General features: G+C 39.6%; 1 protein-coding gene across 1 annotated transcript in view; it reads right to left on the reverse strand.

Annotated features, from left to right (window-relative positions):
* Positions 1–21,808, reverse strand: part of LOC131039368 (inositol 1,3,4-trisphosphate 5/6-kinase 4) — a 283,984-nt gene that overhangs the window by 137,973 nt on the left and 124,203 nt on the right. The window contains exon 7 of the mRNA XM_057972096.2: positions 17,799–17,949. Within this exon, the coding sequence (XP_057828079.1) occupies positions 17,799–17,949 (151 nt within the window). The remainder of the gene's footprint in view (positions 1–17,798; positions 17,950–21,808) is intronic.

Raw genomic sequence — 21,808 nt, forward strand, 5'->3', positions numbered from 1 at the left:
TGGAAATCCATCCTTGATCCATGAAGAATATCATGATGTGCTACCAAGACCAATGGACCAATATTGTTTCCCTGAAGGCAAGGGAAGAAGAGGAGATTGATTCTACTCTGAATCAGCCATTGATTCAAGTGACTCTTTGCTGAAAACCTCTTTATGCCTTGATCTTGTATGCATCTCATCCAATAGAATTCTTCAGTTCCAATTAGAATTATTTGAAAGAAGAGGTTCTTGTCTTCTTGCAGCTATATTTGTTTGTTTTCTTCATTGTCCAAAATTGAAGTGTTCTTCCTCAAATCAAAAAAAACCTCATCAAGTTGTTTATAATACCTTCTTAGTCTTGTTCAATCCAGTTCAAGTTTAACTATTGTACAAGAACATTTCTTCCATGCATGCTCATTCACTTTTGCAGGAGGTGAGCTGAATTCTCTCATGCCCATGATGTGCACCATATATTGAGCATTTTTTTTCTGTCCTTTCCAAGACAATGCCAAACGAAATAGCATGTAATCATAAACCTTACTTCAAATTAGAAAGGGCAGCTCCCTTGTAATTAAAAACTAGACGAAACCCTAGAACTTACAACAATGACCTCTAGCCTTCTACAATATGCACAAAGTAATTCAGCATCAAACTAATGAAAATACCTATAATTTAGTTCTTATATATGCACCCTAAGCTACAACAACCCTTCCACATATAAAAAAGAGATTATATTCTTTTGACTAGACAAACAACCTAATCTATGATAATTAACACATGCTCATGTAATGTCCCTTTTTGTAAATGCCCTAGTTTTTGCATTAAAATCACAATTCCAAGTAACTTTCCTACTAGGGTCAGGAACATAAACTTAACCATAAAATATCTCTAATTTATTGGGAAAATTCAACCATAGGGAAGCTAGAATAAGGTGACTTGATAGAGTGCCCTAGAGATCCTCTATGTTTACCCCATGGGGTGTGTTTGTAATATTGCATATCAACAGTCAGATAATAACCATAGGATAGAATAGTAACCAGAAACTCAGAGCAATGCCAAAATGTCTAGTACAATAATCACTCTCTGCATCCGTGTATCCAACAACAAGTACAAGAGCATATTTAAAGACACGGTCGAGGGTTGCGGTTACCACCCGTGGAGAACCATCGTGCAACGGACAACTACCCTCGACGACACTAACATACTTAACCAGCGTAGCTTAACAAGTAGTACAAAGCCCATTTTACAACCAACATCATCCCCCCCCTAAGAAAAGTCATCTCCGGACGACAAGGACAAAAATCCGGGACTAACACAACAAAATGGGGATGAAGTACATTGTATACAATAAGAAAATCACTGAGAAGAAGGGGCTAAGGGTGCATCCCTAAAGGAGGTAGTTGCACCGCCGATGAAGAAGATGCAGGAACTGCTGACGGCAGTCGAGCCCGGAACTCATACACCTGCTGCGTCCTCGCCTAAAAACCCTTTTCTGCTACCATCCGATGCTCAAGTGTGGATTTCACCATTATTACTTCCGCAAGGAGTTCTTTTTTTTCCTTGACATCACAATCCTCTTGTGCCTAAACCAAACTTGTCTGCAAAACACGCTTTTCAGTCTCAACCTCCACCAACTACTACTCATATGATATTGTCTCCCTAGCCAATTTGTCCTCGATAGCCACCCGCGCTGCCCTCTCGGCATCCAACTCCTGGGTACGCTGAGCTAAGTCTCACGCTACTACTACCTCCACCCTGGTGGTCAGCTCCTCCCGAGCCCTCTGTGCATCCACTAAGGCAACCTCACGTCCAGCCGAGACATACTCCGAGTTCCTCAAAGCGTACCATTCCTGCCTGGAAGTGGCCACAACCTTCTGGCACAAAGGCTAGGAGACGCCTCAAATCCTCCATCACAATCCCCAAAGGCTGATAACTGAATTGAATAACTCCTTGGTGTCGTACGACTTTGCGTGCTTGCAATGCCTTCCCTCAAACTCCATTTGTTCGCAACCTCCAAATCCGTCACCCTGTACGGCTTATGGCTTCCCCGCCAATGCTTAGCTTCAAGCTTCTTTCTCACAGTACGGAACAACCCCAATACTTACCGTGACTTCTCTGATGCCCTTCACCCAACTCAAAAGTGTATTGTAGCTCAAAAATAAACTCGGGGTCTGGGGTAGCGCCCCAGCGGGGTCGAGGGGCAGCGCACATCATTTTTGTGATTTTTTAAGATGCCAAAAACCTTCTTCTCCACTCTAATTTTTTCAACGTCCGGGCTCCAGACCCCATCAAATGATTTTTCAATCTGGTCGTCGTTTTTTTTTTTAACTTTTACCACTGTAATGTACCCGATGGCACCCCCATCCATACAACAACCTCCCCATACGGTCAACAACAGGAGCACTGAAATTGACCCTTGACACCCCCAATTGTACGGCAACCTTCACGTACGGTCAACACCCTCCTTACCATACAGACACCCCTCCACCGTACGGACAACACGACCAACCATCCACCATACAGTCCTCCTTTCGTACGCCCAACGCAAGTGACAAGAGATTTTACTTGCCAAAGAAATAACCTATGGATTCGCACTTGTAAAAAGCAATTATATTGATAATGAACTCACAACAGATTAAACCGACTTTGACAAAAGCAGAATAGGGTGAGAAGTTGTTGGTGCATTTTTTCTTTTCTCGTGCCATCACCACCGTTAATCCCTGTCGTGCCGTGGTATTTTTCCTTTCACCCTTTTTAAACCGTCGTCGTCATCACCGTACTCCTTTAGGCCTACGGACTGTAATGTCCCAAGCCCGTACAGAGGTTATCTGTCATACGATGGAGTGGTATGTCATACGGTGGAGTGAACCCGTACGGTGGCTGAGCCGTACGGCGACTAGGGTCACCCGAAGGCTTGGTATCGTATGGTGATTTGTCTCCCATACGGTGGCTAGGAAGGTCGTGCGGTGGATGTTGTTCGACCGTACGGGGTGTACTATAGTGGCCGTATGGGGTGTACAGTAGTGGCCGTACGGTGGATGAATATCCGCCGAGTTCTGCCCTCAAAGGCCGGTGACCTCCGTCGACGGTGGTTCACCGTACGATGGTTCCACCGTACAGTGGTCCCACCACCACTTTCATTTTATTTTTTTTTTATTTTTTCCTTTTTTTCAAATTTTTTTTTTAATTTAATTTCCTAATCTAATTGTCTAGAGAGTCTTCGGCTCGGGTCCCGTGCCTCTGGGATCGCCCTTCATCCTTCTCGGTTTGCCTCGCCCAAGAGTCTCCTGCTTTGGGCCCATGCCTCTTGAGTCGCCTGCCCAGCCTCTCGAGTCCCCTTCCATCCTCTTGAGTCCCACTCCAGACTCTCGGGTGTCCTTCCGGCCTCTCAGGTCCCCTGTGCGCTTCTCGTGGTAGGATTTCAATTTGGACCCATTGATGGCAAGTCTATTTTCAATCGCCATCCGAAGACCTGGAACCATAAATTCTACAAGGACAACAGTCTCCTTCCCGTACATAAGAAGAAGAAGAAGAAGAAAGATTTTGAAGGCTGCGGCCTTCCACACAGGGTTCCAATCGTTGCCGACACGAATGATCTTGGGATTATCTACGTCAACGAGTTTTGGGGCGTCTCCCTTCCAATATTCTCTGTATTCCGGTAGGTACACCTCCTTTGTTACTTGCTCTAGTTCCTCTACTTCGAGCCTGTAGCTCTGGAACATTTCGTGATCCTCCATCTGCCAGTGGAAGAGCCCGTTCAATGACCCCATCTCATCCTCGGAGCACTCTCCTAGTTTGAGAATCCCTTCGTCGTTGGGCTCCATGCAGCCTCGTCCTTTGTCCCTCAGGTCGCCTTCTCCTTCACACTCTGATTCCGAAGATGATGCCAGTTCCTCACTAACCAACTGCCTCCCAAGGTCTATGATAAACTTCCTTCCTCCATTCTCCATAGACAAAGTGTTCTTCTTCCAGTTGTGGGTGGCCTTGGCTGCCACCAGCCACCCTCTCCCTAAGATCGCATCATACCCTTTTTTCTTTAGTGGGATTACCACGAAGTCCAGTATGAAGGGTTGCGCCCCGATGGTAACGTGTTGGCCCATCAGTGTCCCGATGGGTTTGATTCCATGCTGATCTGCTCCCAGCAGATTGAATGTAGATGGCCAAAGCGTCGGCTTCCCCAGCTTCCGCCAGGTTTCTTCTGGAAGAACATTCACTCCAGATCCACCATCGACGATGGTATCGGTTAGAATGGTGCCAAGGATACCCATCTCCACAATGACCGGGTTCCTTCCAGTGTTAACTGCTAGCAGCCTGGGGTCTATTGTAGACCCCCCAGGAACATCCGTGCGGTGGTTGGTATTGGTGTGTGGTTGGGAGAGATTATTCAACAACGTCGTTCGTAATTGAGGCATCGTCTGGAGGAGGTCGTGTACCTTCACAGGCACCTCCAGTTTTAAAATTTGATTAAGTATAGCCTCCTCCACCTCTGGTCGGCTAGAAGTACCCACTGTACCCTTCGCCTTCGCCCTCTCTCGTATCTCTTTCTCAATTTCTTCTCGTGCTTCCCATACCCTTCACTTCTCCGTCTCCGGGTCTGGGCACGTTGCTTGTTTGGCTTGGGCGCGGGTTACCGCCAACACTTCCTCTTCTTTGGTTTCCTCGATATTGAGCAAGTTCACGCCGAACTTCGGGCAGGTGGCGTCTTCGTCGTCTCCTGGTCCGCACCATTTGCACAAATATTGCGTGGCATCTCCCTTCGGGCAGTCTCGGGCGAAGTGCCCCCACTGGCTGCATGCTCTGCATTGTATCATCGGGTGGCCTTTGGAATCGTATTGGATCCGGCTCCTTGTATTGTTATTGTTGTTATTATTGTTTCGTCCTCCACACCGGTTATCTCGGTAGCCTCCCGATGTTGCATTGTTGTTCACCTGGGAGCTGCCGGTACCGCCCGATGTAGTTGGTTGTTCCTGCATAACCAATACTTGTTGGTTTCGTGTTTTCATGTTGTAGGGGCATTCCCTGGTGGGATGCCCCATCAACTGGCATATATCACAATAGGCCTTCTTTGGGCAAGAGCCTTTCGTGTGGCCGTCCGTCATACATTCTGTGCACCAAAGCTCCGCTTCGTCGGTCTTGCTCGAACCTCCCTTCATAACCTTCAGCTCTTTCATCGTCCTCAGCATGTCCTTCTGCAAGGCTTGCCCCTTTTTGCCAGACTCGCCATTGCTGCTACTTTCCTCGGAAGAGTCATCATCCTCGGACAAGCTATCCTTCTTCTTTTTCTTCTTGGATGTCTTGGTCTCGCTCTCGAGATCCATCGCTCTATTAAATGCATCTTCGTACTAGGTTGGTGGAACAACTTTCATCTTCTTCCGGAGGGAGTGTTTCAGTCCCTCCACAAACCATCTCTTTTTCAACCCATCTGCTGGTTGACTCTCCATCTTCCCAATTAGCTCCTTCAGGTGCCTTCCGTAGGCACAAACTGATTCCTTTTGTCCTTGTTTCGTACTGTATATCTCTTCCACTATTTCATTCATCCTGGAGTAGGCGAAACTCCTTCTCGAAGGCTTTCCGCAGTGTGTCACATGTGGCCACTACAGTTTTATCAATATCCGAGTACCAGTCGATGGCAACTCCTCGTAATGTCGTTGGGAATTGCATCGTCCATTCGTCCTGGTTCATGACACTATTGGTCGTCCATATGGTTTCGCAGGTTCTGCAGTGCCTTACGGGATCCTCCTTCCCGTCGCCGGTGAATTTCAGCAGCTTCTGCCTATTGGCCAGGTGCCTGTGTCTGTTGTGCACCCGCGCCACTCCCTCCTGCGTCGGTGGTGTTTCTTGTTTGAGTGAATGGGGGTACGGTATTTTGTACCCGCGTGCTTGGTGTGATGGGTCCCAAGAGGGGGTCCTGTCTGTCGTGTGCCTGTGCCTCCTACGGTCATACGGTTGCCCTCTCCCCCATTCTCACCCTTGTCCTCGGCTCGCTTCCTTCGGTGGTCCTCTGTGCGTGGCGTAAGGGATAAGTTCTTGAACTGATCCCGAGTCTCTTCGACCAGATTTCTTCGTAGCCTAGTTTCCTCCAAAAACTCTTTGTGGCTTCTCACCCTACGGTGTTCTAACGACGCGTAGAAATCTCCTTCGGCTTCTGCACCCCCCATGACACCTCCTTGGTTCCCTTCAGGCAACCCTTCAGCAGGTCGTCCTTCAGCAAGTTGCCTCAGCTTCCGTCTACGTTCTACTTGCTGTTCCAGAATCAAGGCCCTCTGTGTGGCCTCCCACTCCTTGCTTTGTGCCTTCTTATTTCTATCCTTATTTAATAAGTTGGGCATTAATTCCCATACATCTTCATAAATAGCAACAACACATAAAAAATAGAACACTTCTTTATTAATTCATCCCGTTGGATACAATGTGTCAATAATACGACACCATTATTATAGTATAGATTGTTCTTTATTCCTCCTGGAGGTTCAAGGTTCAATTTCCCCTTCGCCTCTTGCCATCACGCTCTACTTCCCAACGACGATTGTTTTCTTCGTACTGTCGAAGGACCTGTTGGCGTCGCTCCTCACGAGCAATCTCCTCCAAGTGGGTTCGCTGTGGCAATGATGCCTGTGCAAGCAACCGGGGGAGGTGGTTCATCAGCCTATTCACTGCGGGGATAACTTCCAATGCGGTCCACACGGCACTTGTTGGGACTTCAGCCTTTGTGGCCTCTCTTTGGACATAGGTCTTGATAGCCGCCTGAAGCAAGATTGAAAATTCCCTTGTTGCAGTGTCTTCTCCGTTGTAGAGCTTCGTTTGTGCGTCGTTGGCCTCTGGGTTAATCTCTCCAATGCGTAGGCTCATCGTGTCCGTACGCCATCCGCTCCTTCCTTTCCCGAGTATGTCTAGGCAACTGCGCCAGATGTTTACCCCATGGGGTGTGTTAGTAATATTGCATATCAACAGTCAGATAATAACCATAGGATAGAATAGTAACCAAAAACTCAGAGCAATGCCTAAATGTCTAGTACAATAATCATTCTCTACATTCATGTATCCAACAACAAGTACAAGAGCATATATAAAGACACGGTCGAGGGTGCGGTTACCACCCGTGGGGAACCGTCATGCAACGGACAACTACCCTCGACGACACTAGCATACTTAACCAACGTAGCTTAACAAGTAGTACAACGCCCATTTTACGACCAACACTCTACCCTTGGCCCAAGAGCAGATATACCATTCCTCTTGGCCTCATGTGGCCTGTGCCATCCATATGAGGTGGTGTACCTAGTGAGGTGTCCTATAACCGTTCCCCCTCATCCTGTCATCATCATAGTTTTCATGCAACGGACAACTACCCTCGACGACACTAACATACTTAACCAACGTAGCTTATCAAGTAGTACAAAGCCCATTTTACGACCAACACTCTACCCTAGGCCCAAGAGCGGATATACCATCCCTCTTGGCCTCATGTGGCCTGTGCCATCCATACGAGGTGGTGTACCTAGTGAGGTGTCCTATAACCGTTCCCCCTCATCTTGTCATCATCATAGTTTATTTATGATTGATCCTCTTCATTAATGAGCAATGGTGGAGGAGAGGGCAAAGATTTCAAAGGGTGCCCTAGAAACCATATCTCCTAGACCCCAAGACCGTACCCATTGTACTCCTTTGGCCTCTATGGGCTCATCTTGTCCCACTTTGAGGTGGCGTATCTAGAAGAATGCTCATACACTGTACCCCTCTTGAAATACTTCTCACAACCTCCTTCACCATGACTTGGATATATAAGTAACGAAGAACCAATATATGTATTCATTATGATAGTAATTAGTTATTGTTAAACCCGTTTTACAAGTTGGTATTAACAGCATTATATTAGATCAACAGTATTGTACTATATTGGCAATATTATTTCAGATTATATTCACAGCATTAGCCTTAGATTATATTAATAACATTGTGTTATATAGACACCATTATGTTTTATCATATTAACAGTACTATTATGTTAACATTCCCCTCTTAGGTCATATTAATCATATTAAATTGTATGAGCAGCATTAAATTGTATTAATAGCATTATATTGAATCAACAATATTATATTATATTAACAGCATCATATTGTATTAACAATACTATGTTATACTGACAGCATCCTATTGCATTAACAATATTATATTATATTGACAGCATCCTATTGTATTAATAATATAACAATACTATGTTATACTGACAGCATCCTATTGCATTAACAATATTATATTATATTATATTGACAGCATCCTATTGTATTAACAAAATTATATTAGATTGACACCATCCTATTGTATTAACAGCAATCTTATATCCTTATATTCTCACCCAACTTACTTCCCAGGCAGTGACTGCTGTTATCTTTCCTTATCTTCCTTTTTCCTACCCATCCCTTGGTTGGAAAATACCGATTCTATTTAAAGAGTCTCAACGGGTATGCCTCTCCCATAAGAGACGTGTGAAATAGAATGTCTTTTGATCGTAGTCTTGGCAAACTAAAATAAGCATCAGTCCACGCAATATTTATTGATATTATTTAATAGTTTTTATGAATATAATTTAACAATAATTATAGTTGATTGCAATTTAATATTTATTGTGGCTATTAATAATTATTGTGAATATTAGTTAATAATAATTATTGATTGTGATTATAAATGCAAATCAATATTTATTTAATAATTATGGTGAATATTGGTTAATAGTAATATACATGAGCAACTAAATAAATAGTTTAGATCCTCTTCAAATAGAATGTAAATACTCAAAATATAAGGGATGTTACAAGTTCTTATATATGCACCCTAAGCTACAACAACCCTTCCACATTAAAAAAAAGAGATTATATTATCTTTTGACTGACACAAACAACCTAATCTATGATAATTAACACATGCTCATATTTTTTGGGCTAAAAGCAGAGACCCAAAAAAATGGATACACACAAGAATTGAACTGGAAATAAGCCCACAATATAGTATGAGCTAAATATCGAAGATTTGCATACAAAGCTACCAATGCTCAAATTAATAGAAATTACAATAACAAAGCCTGCAATAATCATCAAAATCTAATCAACAAAGTCACTTACACAAGATGACACCAATCAATTTAAACAGCAAGTTCAGCGCAAGTGGCATAAAATTATTATTTGCCTCCAATCTAAGTGCATGAAGGACTTATTTATGAGTTTTAACGAAGATTTGAATGCCCATGCAATAAATCAATTGCATATTTTGCATGGCAATGCATTTCACAGTAGATACATACAAAAATAGATTAACTAAAGCTTTTGTCCAAAATCTATTGCTTGAAAACCAAGCAATCTCGAAATACCAAAATGTTTAAAATAAACTGTTTGAAAATTAAAACCTAGAAATAGATTTCTTGTAATAAAAGAAGCTTCGCCAAAGATAATAAAAGCAAAAAATGGCTATTCTAAAACATTGTTGCCTCATATGGTGATTCTTGCTCTACAAAATGATTCATGTACCTAGGGCAGCACACTCAAGAAGCTTGAAATCTAGTATTTTACCAATTTTAGAGAATCCAAAAACTAAATTGTGATAAAAACTTGCTTCTACTACAAATTACCTGAAACACCCTTTTCATTTCTCAAGAACCTATTTCATTGCTGTTCTTTTATGACGAAAAATAATATTCTCTATCTAAATACAAAAATAAATTAACTAGAGCTTTTGTCCAAATGAGATTGGTTGAAAACCAAGGAATCTCTAAATACCAAAATGCTTAAAATAAATTGTTTGAAAATAAAAAATATAGCAATAGATTTCTTGTAATAAAGCAACTGTCCAATGATAACAATGGGTAAAAATCGCTATTTTGAAACAACAATGGTTCCTATGGTGATTCTATTGGTTGAAAATTTTGTACACTTGGGGAAATATACAAAATTGTGGTTTCAACCACAATGTGCGAGTAAAACTCTCATAATTAAGGGAAGGCTCCCCCTATCTATCTAAAGCTTAAAAATAAAATGGGATGGGACAGCAGTCTTTCTTCTTCTTTCAAGAAAGGCAATATCCTTTTCTCTTCACAGAAAAGTGATAGCGATTTGATATAAAACAGCAGTAACAACTTTCGAAATGAAATGAGAGAAAGGAAATGAAGTTTCCTGAAAGCTCAAAGACTTCCGTCACTTCCTTCGGGACGGGACAGCAATATCAAGCTCAAAGTCTTGATTATGTGAAGTCCTATCTACCCTTTTTTATACTAATTTTATTAAGAACAAATTATAACAGCACAAAGACTGAAATATCTTATTCTTTCTACGCAAGACAGCAAGAACAAGTGTGAGCTCAAAGACTCACAGCCATTTCTCATAAAATCTACTTACTTCTAAACTCTGTTAAGAACAAGTGTAAGCACAAAGTCTTACAGCTTTTTCACAAACTTTAACTAAATTAATCTCCAATACTTGCAGCTCAAAGACTGCATATCATATTCGATTAAGTTCTCAAAGAAACACTTGCAAGAAAGGTAATATGGAACATAAACTCAAGAATGTAGCACAAATACTCAAAGCTTGAGCAATTTTCTTTTATTCCTTTCAATTCTTCAATTTACACATAAAAGCTCAAAGACTTATTTGCTCCAATTTGGCAAAGTTTTTGCTTACTTTCAAAAAGATAAAGATTACAATAGACCCCTCAAGTATTTATAGAAGAGGAACCTTGAAAAAAAGGTGGGAGGATACTAACTAACTTGAGAGATTCTCTCAACGACTAAGACTTATTCAATAACTAATTAAGACTTATTCCAACTACAATCCTAACTGAACACAACTTGTAGTTGCCTTACATGTAATTACAAAAGTGCAAGTAAAGACTTAACTTGCAATTTACAAAAGGTTTTTACATGTAACTTGTCAAAAGAAAAACTACAACTAAAAGATTACAAATCTGGAAAAATACAACTAAGTGTTGAAAAACTCTTAAGCTATAGCATGTGAAGACATGAATCCTTCGAACTTCAAGATGATCATTCGTAGCTCAGCGGGATTCGGTTCGTGGGTGTTCTTGGCAACAACCATGGTCTTCGCAATGGTATCATGGCTTCGAAGAAGCATAGAGTTGTTCTTCTCAAAGATGGACTGGATTTCATGCAAAAAGGTTTGATGTTTCATCAGAGCCTGAATTGAAGCAGCTGAGAATTGTTCGCTCCTCCATTCATTATGAATTCTCATCTGTAGATCTGCAACAACTTCTTCTTTTGGTATCAGCTCTCCATTCTGACTCATTATGTTGCAAGAAGCCTTCTCACAAAGGGAAACAATACCTTGAAATACTTCACCCCGCAATCTCATTGCATCATCAATCTCCTCAATGAGGGATTTGAGGCAAGGGCTTTATTCTTCAGAAGTTCTTCAAATTCCAAGTACATGACCCTGGAAGAAATAATGGCATGCTTCTGAAGACCACTCAACTGTTGTTGGGGCTTGGTGTGCCAGATTGTCAAACTACCCTCAACACTTTCCAGATTTTGTTTGAAAGTGTCGGTGGTATGATTCAATTTCTCTTCAAAGGCCTCCAACTTAGACATCATTTGGAAAATGTCTTTTATCACTTGTGCACATAGATCATGAAGTTGATCCACCCAAGAATCCAATGCTTGTACTTTCTAGGCAGCTCTCTCAACTCCGCGAATTGGTTCTTGGGAACCGGAAGAACTTGTAAGATTAGTCCCTTCACCAGCAGGTTTTGAAATTTTATGAACAGCTGCAACAAGTTGTCGGTTCTACTCCTCTAGCTTGTCTTTCTTTGCTACAAGTTCGTGATACCGCTGCACTAGTGAGGCTACAGATTGTTGGGCATCATGTTTGACCACTTTATGCATTTGTTTGCCCAATTCTATCCTTGTAATCAGCAGCTTGCATTTCCTCACGTGGCTTATCCGCAAGGGGCTCAACAATTTCTGCCACTTTCATCTTATTGCTATCAACAATTACTCTTGAGATTGTATTGGCCTTTTTAGTAACCTTGGGCTTAGAGTGTTTGAGTTGTTGATAGTCAAAGACATCAGGAGAGATTTCCTGCTTCTTCCTCTTTGGGGTAAAAGAACTAAGCCATGGAGGTAAAACAACTAGTTCTCCTTGAGTAGCTACTGAAAGCGAAGGAGAAGCAGTTTCTGTTTGAACAGTCGTGGTCACCCTAGGAGGAGTATCTGTTTGGATGGTGACCATGGTTTGCTCAGTAACCAATGGGCATGAAGATTGCCTCATAAATTCTTCAAAGCCACAAGTAGAGGTATCAATCTCTGACAAATGGATACATGCAGGAGTATCCTCAGGAATTTCCAGCACACCCTCTTGTTGATGATCAGGAGGCGGCTCAACTGCTGAAATAAGGAAGGGCATTTTGAGGAGACTCTTCCACTATTATGTCAGGAGGAGAAAGAGGCGTCTCAATGGAAACTAAGGAAGGAATCTCATGAGGTGAGTCCAAAGCTAGAGACTTAGGAGCATCGTCAGATTGTTGTCCTTCTTCTGGATTATCAGGATCGATCACATAAACATGAAACCGGGACTTTTCCTTTCCACGAACTGTCGCCTCCTCAGGAGGAAGCACTACTGCCCGACTAACCCGCAATTTGATCCTAGTGCCTGAAGATGATGCACCTTCCTTATTGTCAATCTGAATCTCAGACTTACGTCCAAGAGGTCCCGTAGAGTCATCTTCTTTTCCAGCCTTGATTTTGATGAGTCTCACACCATTACCTTTAAGCTAAGTATTGGTGTTGGCGAGAATAGGCTGAAACCTTTCAAGAATGGAAGTGCACTCTTTGTGTGACCATTGGATTAAAGGAACTGGAGCTTCCTCAACCCTTCGTGAAATATATTCTGGATCAAGCACATGACCATCATCGATCATTCCTTGCGGAATGTCCACCAAGTTCAAATCAATAACCTGCTCAACAGTAAGCTTGCAGTAGTCCATCTTGAGAACTTCCATTTCTGTACGGAGATCTACCTAGATATCCTCAATACGATGCATGTGCACGAAGGACATTTTTATCTTTTCCTTCATACCCCGGTAATCAAAATGTGCCCTGGACTTAAACATTTTGAATTTAATCTCTTGCATCTCAGTCTCCATCGCTTTGGCTTTGACGGATGTGACAAGAGAATAGCGGCCGATTTTCAATGGGTTTGTTGTAGAAATCCCCATTCCGACCTTATGTCTAACAGACTGATGAGCATGTACAACCATGATCTATCTTCCCAACTCCATAAGAATGATCTTATCAGTCGGGTATCTAGGGAGCATGTATGGCTGCCCACTATAGCATCCGGCTCTCATATAGATAAAGGTCGGGAATTGAAGAAACAAGCACCCATACTCATTCACTCTTTCCCATGCCTCATCTGACACCCTTTTGTTCTTTAGAGTCTTGTCAAACTGGCACATGAAGTAGCCAAAGAATGCATCTTGAACTCTTCTGAAATGCAATCTGTTGGGTCTCAAAGGCAGCTGATCATAATATTCCCATACAGGTATAAGCGAGCGGTCACCCTTGGTAGAAAGACCAAGGAAATGTCTGAGTGACGCTGCCAAATACACTAAGTATGAATTCATGTAGAAAGTCATGGTGGTAGGGACTACTGCAAGTTGCTCGCATAAAGCATCACTGATAATCTCTCCCCATTATATATGATGGGATTGCCTTATGAACATGTTAAACTGATACATCTAGGGTTCAAAAACATTGGAGTGTTCAAGACCCATCATCCTGCTTAGGAGAGTTATGATGTCTCCAATTTCTCACTTAAAGTCGCAGCAGTACAACTTAGCCCACCTTGAGAACGCGGCTCGTGGCTCATGAATCCCGCTGTTAATATGACGTTTGAAATCCTTTTCCCTCTTGACATAGTACTCGGCTGTGATATCCCTTGAAATTTCCATATAAACAGGTGTTGGTGGTATTCTGAAGACTTTCTCAATTGTATCTGCATCAAGGCGGATTATTGCTTCACCATCATCATTTTTAATGGTTCTTGTCTCTTTGTCAAAGCGATGGGCGCAAGCGAGAACAAATTCAAGTTCTAGGGCAGCCACTGGAAAAGAGGATGCGTGATGGATGTGGCTGTCCAACAACCTCTGCATATTACTATCCTACGTATCCTCCACTCTCTTGACAAATTCTAACATGTCCACATGCCCTATCTCCGTATCTTTTATGCGATCAAAAGGAGAGGAAACTTGCGAAGGTAAAACTTCATTCTAGTACTTGTCATATTTATACTTCATCTTCTTTAGAATAGGAGAGGATGGTAAATCTGACATTGAAGGACAACCTGGTATACTGTGATGAAGACTTAGAAGTGTTAAGGCAACATCATAATCAGCTGCAACTAACATTTTTCCTTCTTCAAATGGGAAGAACTCCAACCCTTGCACTTCACAATTTTGTCAAAGAAAGATGGGAAATAAATGGGAATGGTGGAAATCTTGACTTTGACCAATTTAGGATCTTGGGGAAAATTTTACAAGTATACAAGTTGGGAAGAGTGCACATGCAATCAGATTTTTAAAACCCGAATGCAAGTATACTTGTAAAATGGAAAATGGAGAAATGAGTGAAAAAGGAGAATTAGACTTGCGAGAAATGACGTAACGGAAAGTACGGATATAGGCGATATGGATGGATAGAAATGGGAAAATTTTGGGAATGTCACTTCCAAAAAAATGGGAAGAACTTTAGACATGCAATCTGGTTTTAAAAACCCAATTTTGGAAGGATAGGTATTTTTCATCTTTGCAACTTGGAATTTCAACAAAAGATGGTTAAATTCTTTTAACCGTAAGGGAAGAACAATGATTTTCATCCAACTTGTAATCGGGATTTAAAATCCCAAATACAAGTAAAGAGGGAAAATGGAGAAGAACAATGCAATTCACAAATTGCTTTACAAAGGGGAAAATCTCTCTCACAAAACCGATTTTTGGGGCAAAATAAACATATACACAAATTTACAACTAGAAAGGAAAAACAAGAAGACAAGAAAACAAGAAAATGAAACAAAGAAAGAAAAGAAATCATACCTTGCTTCAAATTGAAAATGCCTCTTCAAAACGATGGTCGATCTTTGAAAGAAGAATGGAGAACTCTTAAATAGAGATTAAACCACATTCTAAAACCCTTGCCACATTTTAACAAAAATGCCTTGGATAGCAAAACGTGGCAACAAATGCAAACTTCGAAGTCCCGCATGGTAGGTGAATTGGCTTGGGCCGTGGGTTTGCTCCCCATTGGTCTCGGGTTTGTTTCCCTGCCAGGTTATCCCAGCGGCTGGGGACTGCGGGCGGACTCATCCGCCTCCAGAGGACTAGTCTCGCCTCGTCTCGCCTCTCCTCTGACCCCAATTTGGCTCCCATAAGTCCAAGGTAAGGCGGGGTTGGTCGCTGGGATGAGACGCGGGGATACCTCTGGGTTACCAAAAAAAAAAAAAAAACAAATTTAAACGTAGAGGCATAAGAAGTGGTCAATCCTTCATCAAACCCGAACGCCTTAGCATGGAAAGCAAAAACGACTTAGGAGATTGCAGCTTTGTGAAGTTTGGATCCGACAAAACGTGGGTCTTAGGAATCACGTGGAATACGGTTTAGCAGAAAATAAGGGTTGAATCATTCACCAAATCAGCAGCAACATGTCCCATAGCTCACACAAATCGCCTTGCAACATAAACTCCTCCTTGCTCCATGAATTTATCCACAAAAATTGGGAAGAATTTGTGACAATTGTCTTAGAAGAGTAAAATCGGGTTTTTGGTAAAGAAATACAAGTTTCATTTTACATGCAATAGAGAAAATCGGGTTTTAATTCCCATATTGCAAGTTTAAAATGTTACTTTTACCTCAACAAGGCAAAATCGGGTTTTAATTCCCATATTGCAAGTTTAAAATTCCCCAATTTGCACTTTATGAAAAAAATCGGGTTTTGGAGAGAGATGTGCAAGTTACAAATTACTTGTAAAGGGAAAATAAAATCCCTACAAGAAGTTTTAATAACTTAACACATGTAATAGGGGTTTAAAATCCCTATTATAAGCAAAAGACATTAAAATAGGGGTTTAAAATCTCTATTACAAGCAAAAGACATTAAAATAGGGGTTTTAGAAAAGAATTAACTTGTAACTTTTAAATATACAATTTAAAATTAACTTGTAACTTATCCAAAAAAATCCCTATCAAAACTTAAAAAGCCAAAAAGCATCAAGGGGGAAATAAAAAGTAAGTTACAAGTTCTTTTTTCAATAAAGTGCACTTGTAATTAGCCAAAAATTTCCCTACAAAGACTAAAACAAAGGAAATCATTAAAACTTGCAATTCGAGGAAAATTTCCCACCTGCAGTCAAGGAGAAAAAACCCGAAATTGAAGGAAAGACATAGCAAACGAACCCAAAATGCGATGAAATTTGAAACGTGGTTCGAGGATGGACTGAGGATTAAACCAGTCCAAGGATTAGGCGAAATTCTGCCTCAGGAAGTGTGCCATAGAGTAAAATTTTCATTTTTTGACAAAAATTTCATGTAATGGTCCTTCATTTTTTAAAACAAAAAAGAGGACAACAAATTCTTGCTCTACAAAATGATTCATGTACCCACACACCTCACTCTACAAGCTTGAAATCTAGTATTTTATTTTTTTAAGAAAATCCATGAACTAAGTCATGCTAAGAACTTCCGAGAATGTTCTACTATAAATTATCTCAAATATCCCTTTCATTTCTCAATAACCCATTTCATTGCTTTTGTTTTATGAAGATAAAATATCTTCTCTATCTGTGCAAAAATGATGTCCTTGCTTTGATGGCCCTTTTCCCTCTTTTTTGATTAATTTTAGACCAAAATCAGAACTTTTGGGGTTATATGTCACTCTTCCAGTTGTCTAGACCAAAATTGTACTTTTTGACACTATCTTTTCAATGTTCACTTGTGTACTTTTTTATTATTTAGAGAAAAACTGTACTTTGAGACCTGCTACACTGCTTTTTCACTTTTCACTAATAGTTTTCACTTTTAGGCCAAAATCACACTTTTTCAACTTCTACACCACTCTTCTCATTTTTGGTGATTTAGCCAAAGAGTATGCTTCATGCAATTTTGCCACTTTTAAAAAAATTTAATGTAGGGGTGAATTGTTGAAAAGGGCCTGCTTTGATTATCTCTATCAATTATGACTTAAAAACCAATTTTGTACACTAAGTGAGAATGCCCAATCTTCTAAGGTCTTCACCACTTTTCCATTCCCTAGAAAATTTTCAGCCTTTCTCTTGCATCAAAGCTTCAATATTTGTCATATTTAATGCATTGGAAAGCATATTTTGCTAGCTATGCAATGACACTAATCAGAGCGTAAAAACATGACAACCATGAACATGGGAGACAAGGATTCAATAATGACACGTTAGATGAAAGTAACAATGTTTTAACTCATAAAAATGACTACAAAAAATTGTGTGCTAGTACAAAAAGTTGCAAGAAACAATACAATATAAGTAAAAGTCCAAAAGCTATAGACACAATAGTTGGAGTAGCCTGACCAATTGGAAACACTCCTAATACAACTCATGAATTGTCATAAAACAACACTCCTTTTAATTTACTCCATTAACTTTTTATTACAATGGTCGTCTGCCTTACGTATATTGGATATGTAGATCTTAACTTGTAAGACATATATGGTGTACTTTTAAATCTACCCTTGCTTTCAATAATCACTTAAACTGTGCTAATAAGATATTCATTCATAGTGTAGAATTCAAGACCTTTAGATAATGAGGAGTCCTAATCCTGCAGTGACTTGGATCATTGATCTCAACCAAATCTTGCAGTATTAATTGTGTGGCAACACGATCCAACAATGGGATTATATTTTCAAATGGGTCAACTATACAGTAATGCATATCTCCCATATACCTGCATTGAAAGAAATCAAGAATCAAAGAAGTTTGGGCTGATCATCAGAGACCTAGAATCCAATCTTACATCAGAAAGCATCCTAGCAGCCTTTCAAAAGAATTCAAAAACTGGGTGCAACAAGTACAGATTTGGAAATTGTTTCTTTCATTTTATATTATAATAATTCCCATACAACCAAGTAGCATTTCCACTATGTCCACCATCAAAACCAATAAACCAAACTGATAAAGAAAAAAGCACCTAAATAATGGCATCTAAATCCACATATAATATAACTTCACCTTTCTTCCTCTACATTAGAGATTTCATTCAGTTGAACAAAAACATTTATATTGGCATGCTAAAAACAGTTCAGACCAGCACAAGAAAAAGAATATAAGAGAAACTTACAGACTGAAAAAATGAAAAAAGATTTTTAAAGGAATGTTAGAAGGAAACCAGAGTATGATAAACTAACCCTACCCAGGCAGATCCCCTTTTTGCCCTCCCTTTTGCAGGATATTTTCATCCACAATACTATACTCTGGAACTAAATGAGATGATGATTTAATATCCACAGTTTTGTTGCAGTCTCTCACATTAGGTAGAAGTATCCTATGTCCTCTTAGACCCTCATACACTATGAAATTTGATCTCATAAAAAAGTTTTAATGCTGAAAAAAGAGCTCAGATTGCAGCAAGGAGCCCATACAATAGCAGAAAACAATGAATTGACTACTTTGGGCAAATAGATACATACAAACAAGCCTAACAACGATAAAACATGTGGTCCCTCATTTGATGAATTCCAGAATTCAAATGCTTAAAGAGAAAACCAGAAACAAGAATGTAAAAGGATTCAAAAGTGTTCTAATGAGTCAAGGTGGGAGGAATTTCATGAGACCATTTAGAGGCTCTAACAACTTTTGAAGAGATAATCCAACACTGTTTTATTTTTATTTACTTTTCCAATAAAAGGTAAAACTACTTTTGAAGAGATAATCCAACACTGTTTTATTTTTATTTACTTTTCCAATAAAAGGTAAAACTATTATAAGAGAAATGTTATGAAAACTCGATTGGCAAGTGCAATTGGCTCTAGAAATAAGTACAACAAAATACAAGTACCAATAGTTACATCATAATTACATCACAACCAATTACAAAATAAATAGCTATTCCAAGTAAATAGTAATGGTTAACATTTTAATTTGCACCTTTCAATGTGACGCAAAACGAAACAGCTTGATGGTAAAGCCATTCTTCCAATTAGAAGGGGAAACTCCTTATCAACAAAAGTAACCTAATCTGAATGATACATACTTGCTATGCACAATTTGTATAGTGTTTTTTGGGTTAGTTCACTCTCATGCTGTACAAAACTAAAAGTAAGTCTTTTTGAAATTACTTAGAGAAAAAGGCTCATATGCACTTCAACTCAATGGAAATAGGTTTTTTATACTATTTTGGCCAAAAGTAAATCCTACAACTACACACTTAACACTGCTCAACTAAATGTAGAGACTAAGAAATGCAAGTACATGTAAGGAATTGAATAAGTTAAAGCGTGAGGACACAAACACATTGGTAGATTGAATTAAAGAATTAATACAAAGTCACAATTCTCAACTTTGCGTAAACCTACATTACAAAGATTTCCACCTCACTAAAAGCAATGTGAACTATCTCCGACACACATGACAAATACTACTGTAATAACTCCCACGGGGTGTTAGCTCAAATCCCTATAAAAGTTTTGCAATCAACTCAATTCTACAATTTTTTATCAACCAGTTCCCAGAATAAGCAAGGTGAGAGCATCTGGAGTAAGACTTAGGACAAAATAAAATTTAATTGAGAAGTGTTGGTGGCAAGCTGGCCAATCTACAATTTAAATTAATCATAGAATTGCTCTAGCAAAACTAGCTGATAGTGAGTGCAAAAGAAGATATATCAACACCAAAATGACAGATTAACTCAACCAATTCTAGTTCACACCATGCAAGGTGAAGACTGATAGAAAATAAAATGGGATCCGACAGTACTACTGTCCAAGGATCTAATACAATGAAAATATTCAAAAAAAAAAAAGAAAATCTGACAGTATACCTTCTAAAGTGTGACAAGGAGGAATGTCTTTCATTTACAATTGTATTTGAATCAGTTTCTAATACATTAATTTGTTATTCTATAACTGAGCATTACGTCAAACAGTTGGCATGAAAATGAAAATCATAAAATAATTATGCAAAAAGAAGCTAGAGAGATGAACAAGTGTTGTAGCTGAATCGATCAACTGATAAGCCACTGCTATTTCCAACCAAAACTGCTGATTTATTACATTTTCCACCAGCTGGTCTTTCAAGTTACAAAATGAAAAAATAATATACATTTCACACAACACAAACCGCTACACAAAAAATCAAATTCCCACACCACACTATTATTTCTTTTTGGAATATATCAATCACACCAAACATTCAATCCACACAAAACCCCAAAAAATTCTGCAAACCCAACAAATTGAAAACCACAACCAAATACTCATTGAAATTGAAACTCAATCTGAAACTTTCAGCACAGTGATGATTCCAGAGTGAAAACACAAGACCAGTTAGGAGGGTTTTCATACCCAAAACCAGATTTACCAAAAGGTTTTCATCCTTAAGTAAATTGAAAAACAAAGTTCATCTCAAAGCAAACAATGAAAATTCAAAAGTAACCCTTCTTCTGAAAGTGAAAACCCATACTCCCTTTATAACCTTTCTAATGTTATTTTGAGAAAAAGAGAATTTTGCTTTTTCAAAACTTTTTTCCTTGCTTTTTCAAAAAAGCATTTTTCAAGTGTCCTTATGACCACTTTTCAACACCTTAAGCTAGCAACACTATATCTGCACACTTAAACACCTTTTTAAATAACTAAATATAAATTGTCAATTAAAATATTAATTGTTGATGGCGAAGGGTTGAACTTTCGGTCAACGCAGAATAGAATGTTGAGTGTATCCTATCATCTCTTGGATAAGGGAATCCCTAATGCTGTTTGGATTGATCATAAGCTATGTTACCCGAGGACATGTCCCTGGTATTTTTTTCAGGCGTCCCCGTCCCGGGGACAAGGGACTCCTAGGGGACGTCCCCATAACTTCTGCATAATGACAGTGAATTTTGACAATGAATTCTATAAGCAATTTGACTTTGACTCTCAATTTAACACAAATTTGGCATAAGAACTCTGCTAGTTCTTATATGGTAAGGTTCTATAATGTATATGTGCATGCTTTATCCATGTTTTCATATGAACATTTTAAATTTCCCTATATATTTTGATTTTCCATATTTTTATATAGTCATCCCCTTTGCTGTCCCCAAAATTGGCAAAAAAATCACTGTCCCGAAAACGCCTACCCCCTTCCCCTGCCATCCCTATCCCGAAAACTCGGGGTAACATAGATAATAAGGGATAACCTCAAGGTTCCAACGGTTAGGTCTTGACTTGCTCAGGATAACTCAGGGTCAATGTGTTATGTTGGTAATCACGAGGGGACTTATGCATTTGACAAGTTGGCCTGCATCTAGTATAGCGATCTGGCGATGCTTTACTTCTCAAACTCGGCGAAATAAATAGCAAAGTGATAGGGTTTAGAGATCCTAGGAACAATGACAGAAACGGTTGATGTTGTTGGTAGACATATTTCAAATAAAACTAGTTCTTGCTTGGCCAGATATACCCACAACTCCACAGGAATAGTGCAAACTCCAAGGGAAATAAAAGGATTTTTAGACTACGAATACTCATTTAGATTACCAATTTTGATGCAATCTGAAACATTCATAGTTGAACTAAGAGCAACAATAGGCTCAAACTAACCATGCA

The sequence above is a fragment of the Cryptomeria japonica genome, chromosome 10, assembly GCF_030272615.1.
Source record: "Cryptomeria japonica chromosome 10, Sugi_1.0, whole genome shotgun sequence".
NCBI classification, from domain to species: domain Eukaryota; kingdom Viridiplantae; phylum Streptophyta; class Pinopsida; order Cupressales; family Cupressaceae; genus Cryptomeria; species Cryptomeria japonica.